The sequence below is a fragment of the Brachyistius frenatus genome, unplaced genomic scaffold (assembly GCF_029030835.1).
Source record: "Brachyistius frenatus isolate BFR_SWC_R1_liver_20210118 unplaced genomic scaffold, ASM2903083v1 Contig_94, whole genome shotgun sequence".
Taxonomy (NCBI): domain Eukaryota; kingdom Metazoa; phylum Chordata; class Actinopteri; family Embiotocidae; genus Brachyistius; species Brachyistius frenatus.
Window position 1 is genome coordinate 790099 of NW_027210693.1, and position 13717 is coordinate 803815.

Here is a 13717-nt window from a genome sequence, read left to right on the forward strand (position 1 = left end):
ATCACAGCAGGAGTGGGACACCTGAACAAAACAGGGTCATTGATTATGCTATTAATAACACCTGCGTTGTTCCTCAACCTTCCTACTCCTATTGTTTGGTCTTTGAAGCCTGAAACTTCACTGTTCTAGTTCACTCTCTTACTGTTCTCAGCAGGCAGCTGTTTAAAAAAAGAAAGCTCTGATAAACTGTGCATTAACCTGCCCAGCACCAATCAGAAGAGAGAGCCGAGGCCAGCAGCCAGCTGTTGAATATGTAGTGCACCATTATAGTTTGTCCAATAAAACGTAGATGTACATTATAGTACAAAATCCTGCTGTGCATACAGTTGATGGATGTATGACATCATGCCCGAATATGTATCTCAAATATCCTCAGGCTTTTAAGCAGACACACAGTGGGCTTGAAAGATGCTGACAACAAGTACAACACAAGGAAGAAACTCCTGCGTTATGCTACTACTATGATGATTAATAACTGTGACAGCACCCACCTACATCTTCACCCATAATTACTTGTTACTTTAAGCCTCGAGCAGGGGAGAAAACTAAAACAAAGGTGGGATGGGAGTGAACTACACTTAAAGCTATAAAACAAAAAATCATAACGGACATGAACGCAGGATTTATTGCAGGACTGTATTAGTTTCAATCAGATGTAGCCAGATGTTCCTTTAAATAACAAAATAATAAATTGAAAATAATGACGAATAATTTTAGGGAAACCAAGATGTTCCGAATTCAATTCTTGACTATATAACTTCACATTGAACGAGGATGTTGGAGATTTAACCCGTGGGGATAAATAACAGACAGATCATTTTAAATAAAATATTTAGACTTTTTATAATAAGAAAAGCACATATGCTACAACCTAATCAATCACTCTGACCTATTTAGTGGTGGAAGAAGTATTCATATCCTTTAACAAGTAAAAGTCCAAATACATCAAAGTAAAAATACTGAAGTCCTGGATGACAATTCCTGTTTGGTAAAAGTACAGAATATACACAATGGAATTGAGATTAATGAGAAAAGTAATTAGATGATGTCATATCTAACAATAGTGAAGCATCGGTGTGTGAACAGCATGCTGCTGATGGGCAGCGTTGGAAAATTCACACCCACAAAACAAAGTGTAATCTGTGTGTCTGTCTGTGTCACTGCGGCTTCCTGAAGCCCCGAACTTCCCGAAGTTTGACCTCCTGACCCGTTAACCTGCAGTCCTCTCTGGGTTCCTCGCCCTGCTCTTACCAAGTCACCACCTTGATGCTGTGCACACACACACACACACACACACACACACACACACACACACACACACACACACACACACACACACACACACACACACACACACACACACACACACACACGAAGCATTTCTAAATGGGACATCCTTTGAGGAAACAGTGTGACAATGCAGCAACACAATAGCAGCTACAAGTTGGACCACAGAGACTGCTGGAAGCAGCGTGGTCTGATGTTGTCTGTGGGGTTTCTGAGAGGAAACACCTTCAAAACAAAGAACCTTGAAAAAGCAACAGGTTTTTTTTTTTTCCTCAAGAACAAGGAACAATATGTACGACATCAGTAGAAAGTAGCTTGTCCATGTGAGAAGAACCAGATTTACTGAACACTTCAAATATTTTGGTCCCGATAGAAGACTTTAGCACAGTGTTATTATTGTTATTTAAATAATGTATTTGGAAAAAAAGGGGAAATTTTTTAAACCTCTCAGTGTGGATTAAAATAATTAATTCCTCTCATCAGTGAGGGCAGATTTTACAATGCTAGCCATAAATACCTCTTTTTTTTACAATTTCAGATTAGCGTTAGAAAACTGACCTGTAACTTGACAGTCTTGATACATACACTTTTTCTCTTAATAGTGTGAAGAAATATTTTTATATTTATTATTTATTTATGTATTATTTATTTATTATTTATTTATAAAAAAAAAAAGTATGACATTTACAAATTTAATTCACAATACGAGGCCAGTGGCATGTACAAAGTAAACAGTGTTGAAAAAAATCAGTCCATCATAGTTCTTGTAAAATAAATTCCACTCGACGCTCATGAGAGCTGTCTCAATCTGATGAGGTTTGAGGTTCTCTGTTTTTATCTTGTTTGACATCGTTAGGGAAGTTGGTTAATATTTTAAGAAATGGGCAGCGTGAGTTTCAACAACATATCTCCTGAGACAACTTGAAAACAAACCAAACATGTTTCGACATATAACAAGTATTAAAACACTGATGGGAAAAGTGAATTAGCTAAATTGTTTAAAAACTGGCATTAATCAACAGAAATTGATAGATTTAAGATTATAATTGCATGCAATTAAATTAGGAGCCTCTTGCAGTAACAGGTGAAGTTCCTTTGATTATGAGGTCACAGCAAGGTCTTTGATTTAATGAATAAACATTACAGATTATGCTGAACTGTAACACACTTTTCTCTCTTAACAGATCCAACTCGTTGCTCGTTCTGTATGTTTCTGAGCTGCAGACAGTTTGTCAGCTGGACTCTCCGACTCTTGTTCATCGGCACCAGACAATCACTTTGACTCCGAGACGGCACTTCTGCAGTCGGCAACGCCAGACAGAACTAAAGTGTGTGTGTGTGTGTGTGTGTGTGTGTGTGTGTGTGTGTGTGTGTGTGTGTGTGTGTGTGTGTGTGTGTGTGTGTGTGTGTGTGTGTGTGTGTGTGTGTGTGTGTGTGTGTGTGTGTGTGTGTGTGTACACTGTACTATACAGGATACTTTACTGTACAGAGCAGTAGTTAGTTACCAGTAAGAGGGAATCCTGAGTTATCACACTACTTTGAATCATGACAAAGCCCACAGAACAGGAACACAATGCGAGTGTCTCCATGAGGAGTGATTCTACTTTTATGGGTGATTCATATCTATATTTAACAATGAAGTGATGGAGCCATTTTCTCTGACAATACTGTGTGAGGTATTGTTCGCTTCAGGGAAGTAGGCCTAATGTTCTGTTCTTCTTTCAAAGAAACAGTTCTTTCAAAGAACAGAACATTTTGATTCTCCTCAGACACACATGAACACACACACAAATATTTCTAAGAACCAAACTCTTGGGCCAAAAGAATTAAGCCAAACAGCCAACAACTGCAGTTCTTTGAATGGCCACTTGAGGCCGGCTCTTAAAAGCAAGTCTGTCCCATGTTGAAATGCTCAACTTTACAGCAGACGAAAACTGTTAACAGCTTGGTACACAAAGTTTTGTTTTTCTCTCTCTATAGCTTCCTGTTCATGACAGTTGTGTGGAGAGTGAATGTTGACACACTAAGTCATCCATTTTAAATGATATCGAGGCTTAAAGTAATAAGTAATTATGGGTGAAGATGTAGGTGGGTGCTGTCAAAGTTATTAATCATCATAGTAGTAGCATAACGCAGGAGTTTCTTCCTTGTGTTGTACTTGTCAGCATCTTTCAAGCCCACTGTGTGTCTGCTTAAAAGCCTGAGGATATTTGAGATACATATTCGGGCATGATGTCATACATCCATCAACTGTATGCACAGCAGGATTTCGTACTATAATGTACATCTACGTTTTATTGGACAAACTATAATGGAGTCCCGTACACTTACTATGCATCTTAGCAACTTTTATAGCGAGCTAAAGAGCAGTTTTATTGATCCCACAGGCAGGAAGCAACACATAGCTAATCTCCCTAGAAAATAATTAGCCTGAATCATACCGGTTTATATGTTTGAGTTCAGATGATAATTGGTTTTATTTGGGGTTTGGCAGTACGAGTTGTGAACACAGTCACAGAAATTGTCAATAAACATACTGTATAATATTGTACAGCAACACCTAGCAGGCCGTGGTGTCTGGTGGATCCAAATGGAGATCCAGAACATTGATCCAATACAACATAATCTTATTATATAGAACTAATGTTGTTTACCTTGTGCAGAAAAGCAATATGTAGATGCTAACTGAGGCTTTCACTGCTACATTTCAGACATAACTGGTTTTAAATATGTTCTTAAGGTTAATGCACTTAGCTTATGAGAAATTAATATAAATAAAGAATACAGCTGACAGAAATATTGATTAGAAATGCATTTGAAGCCAAGTAAACAACTCCATGTGGTTCTTCAGTATTACCTTACCAGCAGTGAGAGCTGAACTCTGGGTGTTGGTTTTGGACGCTTTCAGAGGTCCTTAATGATTTAAAAGGTGAAAATGTGGAACTGTTTAGACCTTTTTATTTCAGTTTAAGTGTATATTGTCTGATTATTAGCCTACTTTTATAAGCTACTTCAGATTATTTTGTCCTGTGGTTACACTGTAGGGATTAAACAAACAGAAAACAAACTTTTTAGTCGATTAAAATGTTAAATTAACTGCAGTAAAATCAGTTTAAATTTTGACCCATTTAGATCGGCCATTAGTATTAGTGTTCCTTTTCACACAGACCAACAATATAGCAAAAAAAAAAAAAAAAAGGAGAAGACCTGTGTTACCAGTTGACTTCTCTCAGCTGAGTCTAAAATAAGTATGTGGTTAGTGAGTTCTGCTACAGGACGTTGGATGTATTAATACAGAGAAACTGGGTTTTTTAAGGTATCCGCAGTAAAACATGTTTTTCTCTGTATCAAAAACAGACTGTACAAGATTTTAAAGTAAAAGTTCTGGTGTCGGTTTCGTTTAAAAGGTATTTAAGTTGACAGATATACTTATCCATTTGTTGCTTTGGATTTCGCTCTCTAAACGGGGTGATGTAATAAGAACAAGTTGTAAAGGAGAGAGCTGTAAATAATAAAGATAATGCACGTTCCAGTGCATTATTAGTGGCTCCATATGAAATCAACCCAGTAGTCGAAAGACGCCAAATTCCTCTCTGGTTAACAAAAATGTAATAGCCCTCCATTCAGCAGTAAGTCTGGCAATGAGCAATGACTGCTGGACATCAATACAACATGCTCTGAGTACTGTAGGTTTAATGGACATGAGAGAAAAGCACTGCTCAACCTTGTGATGAATGGACTCTTGCTGTACACTCACATTAACTGTCTGGGAGGCCGATGCCATCAACAAAAAGGAAAGGAAACAGCTCTGCTCGCTACCTAATGCAGATGAGGATTAGCAGCCTGTCTGACAATTTCTCAATATAAAGGTGATGACAGTGGTAAAATAAAAAACATGTGCTGCATTTACAGCGTGAAGGCTAAACAAATTTGCAGAAACAAATCTCAGTATAGATCTGAGTTCATATGAAACATGTGACCACTAAATTTCCGTTATCTTTAAAAAAAAAAAAAAAAAACAGAAGTATATTTGTCACCCAACACAGAGATTTCATACATGTTACACAACAGAACATGTTCACGGAGAATGACTACTTCATTGTAAGTCCTTTTAACTCAGGATAACATTATTATGCGACAAAAGGAATTTTCTTTCACTAAACATAAAGTTAGAGACACTGAGGGGCTGAAAGCAGCACGTACTGTTGACTGTACCAAACTAAAACAAACCACTATTTTAATATTTCAAATGATTTAGTATGCTATTAGATTACACGTCTTATAATGTCTTTTTTGGTTTATTTAATATTGAACACTTCTATGCATCAAATATATCTAAAGGGTACGTTATTAGCCAGGGGTGAAAAAGATCCACACATTATGGCTTGAAATGATTTTTGGGTGCTGTTGCACTGGATCATTTTCCATTAAACTGTATTTGTGATATTTCGTTGCCTTGTGCGTGTACGTGGAGGTGGGCAGAGCAGGCGTTAACCTTGGCTGGGAACCATGCAATTATCACGGAAGCCGTCAAAGTGAGCCTGCAACAGAAAAACTGTGGCTCCTGGGTTTCTTTTCATGTTCAGTGTTAAGTGAAAACAGTCCATTAAATGTATGTTCGTATGGTAATGTCAGCCAGCTTGACACTCGATAATCTGTTGAGGAGCCACTGCAGTATTACTGATGTCAGAGCCATTGGCAGAATCTCAAAAATCCATCTGATTAATCTTTCGGCTGGAAACACATGAAATGGAAAATGAAAAGCCCTGCACTTAACAGTAAAAGAGCCAACAGGTATGAGCACTAAGTATCCCGGCAGACAAAGGAAATGACAGAACCTAAGACCTATTTCTGTTTGTGTGGCCTCCTCAAGTTGGCAGATTCTAGACTAAACTGTGCCACAGCTGAAATTATGCCCCAGAAGCATCTCCGAGGCCTTGCTCTGTGGAGCTGCAGGCAAGAGACCGCCGTGCCTAGAAATACTGCCACCGCAAAGCCACAGGGCAGGAGGGGACTGCCCGCCTTAGATTTGTAGCCCAGACTCATGGGGTGTGTTTTTGCCTTAAAATGGCGAGGGTGAAATTAAAGGCAGCGTTTTCATGTAATTGCAGATGGATGTGCCCACTGCCCACGGACCTGACCCCAGCTCCTGCGCTGTAATGAAGGGTTGAGAGCCTGAACAAGGCAAACCCTGGCAAACTAATGGCTGCAGGGATGCCGGCCAGATAGATTTTTGCAATAAGCCTACAGCACTAAAGCACAGCGCCCTTATCTTCATTCTATCCGGCCATTTTCATTTAACCATTACTTCTCTGCTTTACATGAGAGGCCATTAGATTACCAGTCACACAAACTGCATTGTGATCAATTATGAATGGCCTTGGAATATTTCATACAAACAGGCATTTCTAAATGGGCTTTGCTTTTATATAGCCTTATGATTAATAATAAATACCTTGATATGTTTCTGCCCGAGTCAAGAGTACTTCAATGCTCTTTATCGACTGACAGCAACTTGATACTGTACAAAGCTATTTAAAAGAATCCATACAGACTTCTGCGTCTCTTCAATTGAATTGAATTGAATTATTTCAAAGGTATATTATACTGCAATACATTTCAGATGGTAATATTACATTTACTTGATGTAATTTTAAGATTAATGATAGAAAACATTCTGTATGAACACTGTTGAAAAATATGATCCATGCTTTGTTAACTTAAAATACCAAAATGTATATAAAGCAGTATTATTTATAGCTCCACTTTGACCAGCTGCAACATTGAAACTGATGCTTATATGTAAATATATAACAAATATTAATTTAATCACCTAATATATAATATTAGACCTAATGGGGGGAAATTCTGCTGCTTAGTTACAAATTTTATTTTAATTCATAAGCACAATATACTGATGATACGTCTGTACTTTTAGCCGGAGTAGCTCAGCAGTGTGGTACGGCTACGTTTACTTTTCTAAAGGATGTGAATACTAACCGCTAACAATATCACAGAAAAGCTGTATACTGTAAAATGTTCAGGGCGGCCTGGAGCTCAGCAGTGGAAACTTTCCCTGAGGAATGGTTTTACCATCTGTAAGGTCAGTTACTCTGTGGGAAGGAAGGTTATATTGTACAGTACTTTCAAATGAGGGGTTGCAGCATGTAGGTTATACTTAAATAATATAGCAATATAATAGCAGGAAATCACACATATGGTGCATTGATGATTTAGGGGAGTCTTACAACATGTGATGCTGAAAAAAATGACAGCTTCACAGGACTTTAATTACTGTCCTGCTGACGAGGATGAAAGGAAAATTCAGCTTCGCTCAAACCAAAGAAGTGACTGTCTGCAAAGTTACACTTTAGTGAGGGTGGTCCTACAAAAGTGAAAACCCTCCACCCATGCTCCTCTTCAGTAGTCTATGAATACACGCAGACATATGCTCACTCCAACCACATATTACGGGGTTGCTGATGGTTTCATATTTGGCCCAAAGTTTATGTAAATGCAGATGCGAGCCCCACATCACTGCAGTTTGCTGAAAAACCCAAGGATTTTCCAACCATGTTCCCACTCTGTTAATCCAGCTGCCTTTACGTAGCCCCACTCTGTGATTGGTCCCAGATTTGCTGCGGGTCCAGAGTAACTATTTGGCTTTTTCCCTGAAATTTTCCCATTGCTTGCTGGCACAGTGCGATCTGCAGGAAACTACTGAGAATTGTGACCGTAACAATGCTAATGGAGCCATGCCAGACCACAGCTGTTTATTCAACCACACAAGACATTCCTCTAGGTTAATAGCCAGACATTGGAAGATATCTATTATTTAATGATTTGGTCTGTGACACAGCACAGTATGTGCTTCTTCAGGGAAAATTGCAAGCAGCTAAATGTGTGGCACCATATAAAGAAACGCAATAAGATTCTTAGCATTTGAGTGTGTGACTCAGTTATTCTGGGCTCAAACCCTGGATTTTGTTTGAAAATAAAGTTTATTGTTTCAGTCTCAGTTGGGTCATTTTGTGTTTAGTTTTAAGCCGGAGAAGTCTTAAAATCTCCTCAGAGTGGAGATTCCACTTTGTCACATCTATTTTAAAGAGTCATCATCTGTCTCCCTGCCTCTGCCTCCTCGCTGCCAGCCCTGCCCATCCTTCCTGGATATGAGGTCACAACAGAAGGACCAGAACAAAGGATGGGCTGCAGTCATCTCAGCTTAAACTCTTACAGCATACTGTATGCGTGTACTTTGTCTTGCACTACATTTATCTTTAGTTACTAGTTACGTTACAGTTTTTCAGATTAGATGTTCCTTTATGGGTTGAGAAAAATCTCCAACTATTTAAGATAAATAAACTTCAATCCCTCTTGGATTTGCTCAGAATAACAGCTTGTTGATTTTCATAGAGATACGTGGTTCTTACAGAACAGAAACAATACAAATATCTGATGATCTTATCGAATATGATGCATTACATTAGATTAAAGTGGTACATAAAGTAATTAAAATAAGCACATCCTTAACTAAAGCACTAAAACTCAACACATAACAGTAAAACACTGAGTGGGGGCATTTATTGCATTGTGTATACTTTCTTAAGTACATTTTGCAGATGATACTTCTCTTGAGGATCTGAATACTTCTTCCACCACTGAACTTCTCTAGTGAGCAAGGAATACTGTAATGCAATCTAGCCAATAGCTTTCTGCCAAGCTATTTTTAATTATTTACATTTTTTTACTAAAAAAAAAAAAAACCTCTTCAGAATCAAAATCACAATCAGCTTCATTGGGCAGATATGTTTACTAACATTATTTTCATTAACTAATTTCTGACTTGTGAAGGAGTTTAAAAAAAAAGAAGCTAAAACTTAACAGTAATAACAAATGCTGGCTGTCAATTCAGCAAAGTCTGTTTGCAACCTGAAGATACACATTTAATGAACTGCCCTGTTAAACATTTTATGTAACTATGTTTTAGTTTTGGTTTGTTTTTTTTAAAGAGGAAAAAATGCTGACTATTTGTGGGAGCAAACTGTGAGGATGAATACGTGAAACATATGTTAAGCACGTTGAGTTTATCCACATACCTCCAGGCTTTGAACGGACCCCTCGGCCGCCTCTGCGCTCCCCCTGTCCGGCGGAGGGAGGGGAGAGGGAGGGGTCTGACTTCCAGCCAACCGTCGACAACTCCGGAGCTTCAGATCAGACAATCAGCGAAAGATGAGGAGCTGCCGTCTTCAGCGGAGCGATGCGGGACGACTTCAAGTTTAAATCTAGGAAAATACGGAGACTCGACAGGTCAGCGGTGAAATGTTCGTCCTTCACTTTAACTTTCATCTAAACGCGAACAGCGAGCGTCCAGCGGTGAGTTGTGCGTAAACTGCTTGAAACGACTCAAACTGGCAAATTAAAACCTCCGGGTGTCATCAGATCATGTGTAAGCTATAGTTTATGATTGTGACAACAAAAAAAAGACTTAATTTCATGTTTAAAAAGCAAAGGAAAATATGATTAATGTATTGAAAGGAGCTTCTCCGTAGTTTTCTTTTTTTTTTAAGACTCTTATGTAAACAAACATCACAGTTTATTTTAAGATGCTGACTCTATTTTCAAAAGTTTTTACAGGTATTTGCGAGACTCAATGACCTCCTTTTCCCATAGAAACGGTTACAAACAATCAGGGAAAATATTATGAGGAAAATAATAGCAACATCATGACCTATAATCTGGCAGCTTTCTGCAATAACACCCATCTCTCCTGCTGCAGTTGAACACAGTGGACACTGGACTCCCAGCTCAAGTCTGACATCCGGTGTCAGCGGCCGGCGTTTTGAAGATGATCAACCCTCAGATATACCGCCACTACAACTACACGGGGAAGCTGGACCACCGGCCGAGCGGGGGCACGAGCCCCGGCACCGTGGACACCAAAACCATCGTGTTCCTCATCATCTGCAGCTTCATCGTCCTGGAGAACCTCACCGTGCTGGTGGCCATATGGAGGAACCAAAGGTTCCACAACCGCATGTACTACTTCATCGGCAACCTGGCGCTTTGCGACATGCTGGCTGGAGTCGCCTACCTGGTCAACCTGCTGCTGTCGGGAGAAAAGACCCTGCAGCTGTCACCTGCCCTGTGGTTCGTCAGAGAGGGCAGCATGTTTGTGGCACTCGGTGCCTCCATTTTCAGTCTCCTGGCTATTGCTATAGAGAGACACCTGACTATGATTAAAATGAGGCCTTATGATGCCAACAAAAACTACAGAGTATTTCTGCTCATCGGGACCTGCTGGCTGATCGCCATCTCTCTTGGAGCTTTGCCCATTCTAGGCTGGAACTGCCTGGACAACCTCCCTGACTGCTCCACCGTCCTCCCTCTCTACACTAAGAAATATGTAGCTTTCTGTATCACAGTTTTCATGGTTTTACTCTTGGCCATGTCGGTCCTTTACGCCCGCATCTATATCTTGGTGAAGTCCAGCAGCCGAAAAGTGAGCAAGCACAGCAACTCTGAGCATGCCATGTCCCTGCTGCGCACCGTCATCATTGTAGTCGGGGTCTTCATCGCCTGCTGGACACCAATCTTTGTCCTGCTCCTGGTGGACGTGGCGTGCAAGCAGCGCTGCCCCATCCTCTACAAGGCCGACTGGTTCATAGCGGTGGCTGTGCTTAACTCGGCCATGAACCCGGTCATCTACACCCTGGCCAGCCGTGAGATGAGACGGGCCTTCTTCGGTCTGGTTTGTGGGGTTTGCTACAAGGGGAAGGTTTCTGGAAACAGCGGGAACAGGCCGTCTCCGGAGGCCAGCCGCAGCCGGAGCAAGTCGTGGAGCAGCCAGAACAACCCGAACCAGAACCAGAACCAGCAGAGCTCCGGGCAGGCGGACATGGAGAGGAAGCAGGAGACGGACACAGGTGGAGGGGAGGTCTCGGTGGTGGTGGGAGCGAGCACAGGTGGTGCTGAGGCCGTCCGCGAGAGTGACAGAAAAGACTGAAAAAGGGACCGCAGTAATAATCTGAGGGGCATCCGTTTGTGCAGCAGACACTGTGGAGAGCATTGTGACAAAAAGGGATTTTTAGTTTTGATCAATTAAGAATGAAGGATTCCTTCAATGAAGACTGGGAGACAGAACATGTGCTGCAGGGCAGTGGTTTCTCCTTTGTGCTTGTTATTGATATATCTGCATCATCTATAACCGGGAAGCTCATTAACATATTCACACATGATATAAGACAGATCAATGTATGATGCCAATCAATGACTCAGTTGGTTTGGCCCCTTTTGTCGTATCTTCAGATTTGATTGCTTCATGGTTAACTGCGTGAGGAAGTATCTACGGGTGGAGAAAATAAACCAAACCTGTTGTGTCATCTGAAAAGTGTGCGGTCACAAAGAGGAAACAGGGTAGCTCACTAAAAAAAAAAAAAAAAAAGTTCTGAACATACAAGCTTTTCACAGGACAACAACGATTTCCAAACACATGGTGCTCCTCTTACCCTTCAACAGAAAATACTTTTACCTCCGTGGTTACAGTTGTGACCAGCTAAGATAAATAAAGCTATTAAAAAGTGCAATTATAGTGCTGCAAAAACAATGTAATGAAGAATGATTGTAGACAATTACTTGTAATGAGAATCAGCTGATGGTAGGCTATTTATTATTCTATGTATTCTGTAATTTTGTATTTACTCAGTACAGTATGCTTTGCATTTACTGCAATCTGCAAGTAATTAAGTAAGAGTCAAACTGCTAACTTTTTCTTTTTATATATATATATATATATATATATATATATATATATATATATATATTGTGTTTGTTTCCGCTGTACAAAGAATATAAGTGAAGCAGTAGTTTTAGTACCACGGCTCCACCTGCTGGTTGTACTCAGTATTGCTGCATGTTCAGTAAAACAATGGCTCCAGTCTAGCGCGTGTTTTAAGGTTTAACTGTTAAAGCATGAAACTGTTTTACTGGAGGTCTGGAGGGGCATATGAAATAAAACGAAATGAAGGTATTTATATGATGCGAAAGAAGCGCTTTCACCACAATAAAGTAAAAAAAAAAAAAAATATTATTATTATTTTTTTTTTTAAAGAGTAAATTAATGGTGCATTCATGAGCAATTGGGAAGTGGGAAAGTTCCACCCTGAGAGTTGGAGATTACACCTGAACGCCTGATGAATTGGGAAAGTGGGAGGTTTTAGAGCCCCGAAAAGTAGGCTTCACGTCATCTCTTTATGGCAGCACTTCCTTTTAAAAAGGTAATAATTAGGAAGTGGGATATTTCTAAATGGGTATTTTCTAATTCCCGGCTGGCCTGAACGTATGAATGTTTCTTAGTTTGCGTATTACTCGTCATTATATTTACATGCACAATACATTTTAGTATATTTAGTTGTCAAGTACGTAAACATTGACAGCACATTGTAATTTCAAATTGCAAACTGCAGCTGGCCACTTACCGGAAGTGAAGACAGCAACATTTGAATGCATCACGCGCCAACACGCATTCCGGCTTTTGTTTGGTCATTTTACCCAAAATTGAAAGTGTTTTCGTCCTCGTATCTGACGAGACAATAGTGAGGAGTATCACTTTTGTGTGGCCATATAACTTACTTCTGTAGAGTTGTGGTGTTTATGATGGCAGCATCTTCTGCCAGGTTGGTGGCTCCGCCCCTTCAATGACGTAACCAAAATAGCCCCCATTGGGGCTGAGAAGTGTCCAGTGTTTTGTACACAATATTACCTGCGTGTTGAGTACACAGCATGTACAAAAATTTAAGTATTGCATTAAAAATAGCAAGTGTAAGTGCTTATTTTGAGACAGCCATTCTTAATAAGGATGCTTTGTCTGGATGGCATATGTCTTATTTTTAGGGGAAAAAAACTTAAATAGTTGATGGACCCAAATTAAAAGTAAACATATTTTATGTTGCGTGTTTACAGTTATATTCAGACATGTTGGTAGTTTGGATTTTGTTGCTCAGGGTTTACGAATATCTGCTTGTGAGATTTCTGCAGCTCCCTGATGTGAATTGAATTGTGTTTGTAGTGATAATAGTATTAAAATAACAGCTAAATAATTTTACAGCAACTTCCAGAAACAGCCCCCCTGATGGATAATCCACACACTTTACCGTCTTTGTTTGGACTTTATGATTATATTTTTAAGCATTAGGTAACAGTTGGTTAACTTTGGGGACTATCCGTAGTCACAAGGACATTACTAAATGTTTTCAAAATAAATGTCAAAGACAGGTATGTTGCAATCTGGGATAAAACTATCTGCATGGCTGGACACCGTTTGATAATTTGGATGAACCAAAAAAATGTTGATGACAGTTAGTGTAAAAGCTGCATGTAGTTTCACAAACTGAAATACAAGATTTTATTACTGCACAGACAGCAACAGAAATTC

General features: G+C 39.7%; 1 protein-coding gene across 1 annotated transcript; it reads left to right on the top strand.

The window, feature by feature from the left end:
- Positions 1-9516: 9516 nt before the first annotated feature.
- On the top strand, positions 9517-12041 carry LOC138628022 (sphingosine 1-phosphate receptor 3). Its single transcript, XM_069710747.1, has 2 exons — positions 9517-9660; positions 10064-12041. The coding sequence occupies exon 2, from the start codon at positions 10133-10135 to the stop codon at positions 11288-11290; it is 1158 nt and encodes a 385-aa protein (XP_069566848.1). The 5' UTR covers positions 9517-9660; positions 10064-10132; the 3' UTR covers positions 11291-12041.
- The last annotated feature ends 1676 nt before the right edge of the window (positions 12042-13717 follow it).

Bases quoted from the DNA above. Each gene is read 5' to 3' on its own strand.
- LOC138628022 (XM_069710747.1), top strand. From the start codon at position 10,133: ATGATCAACCCTCAGATATACCGCCACTACAACTACACGGGGAAGCTG.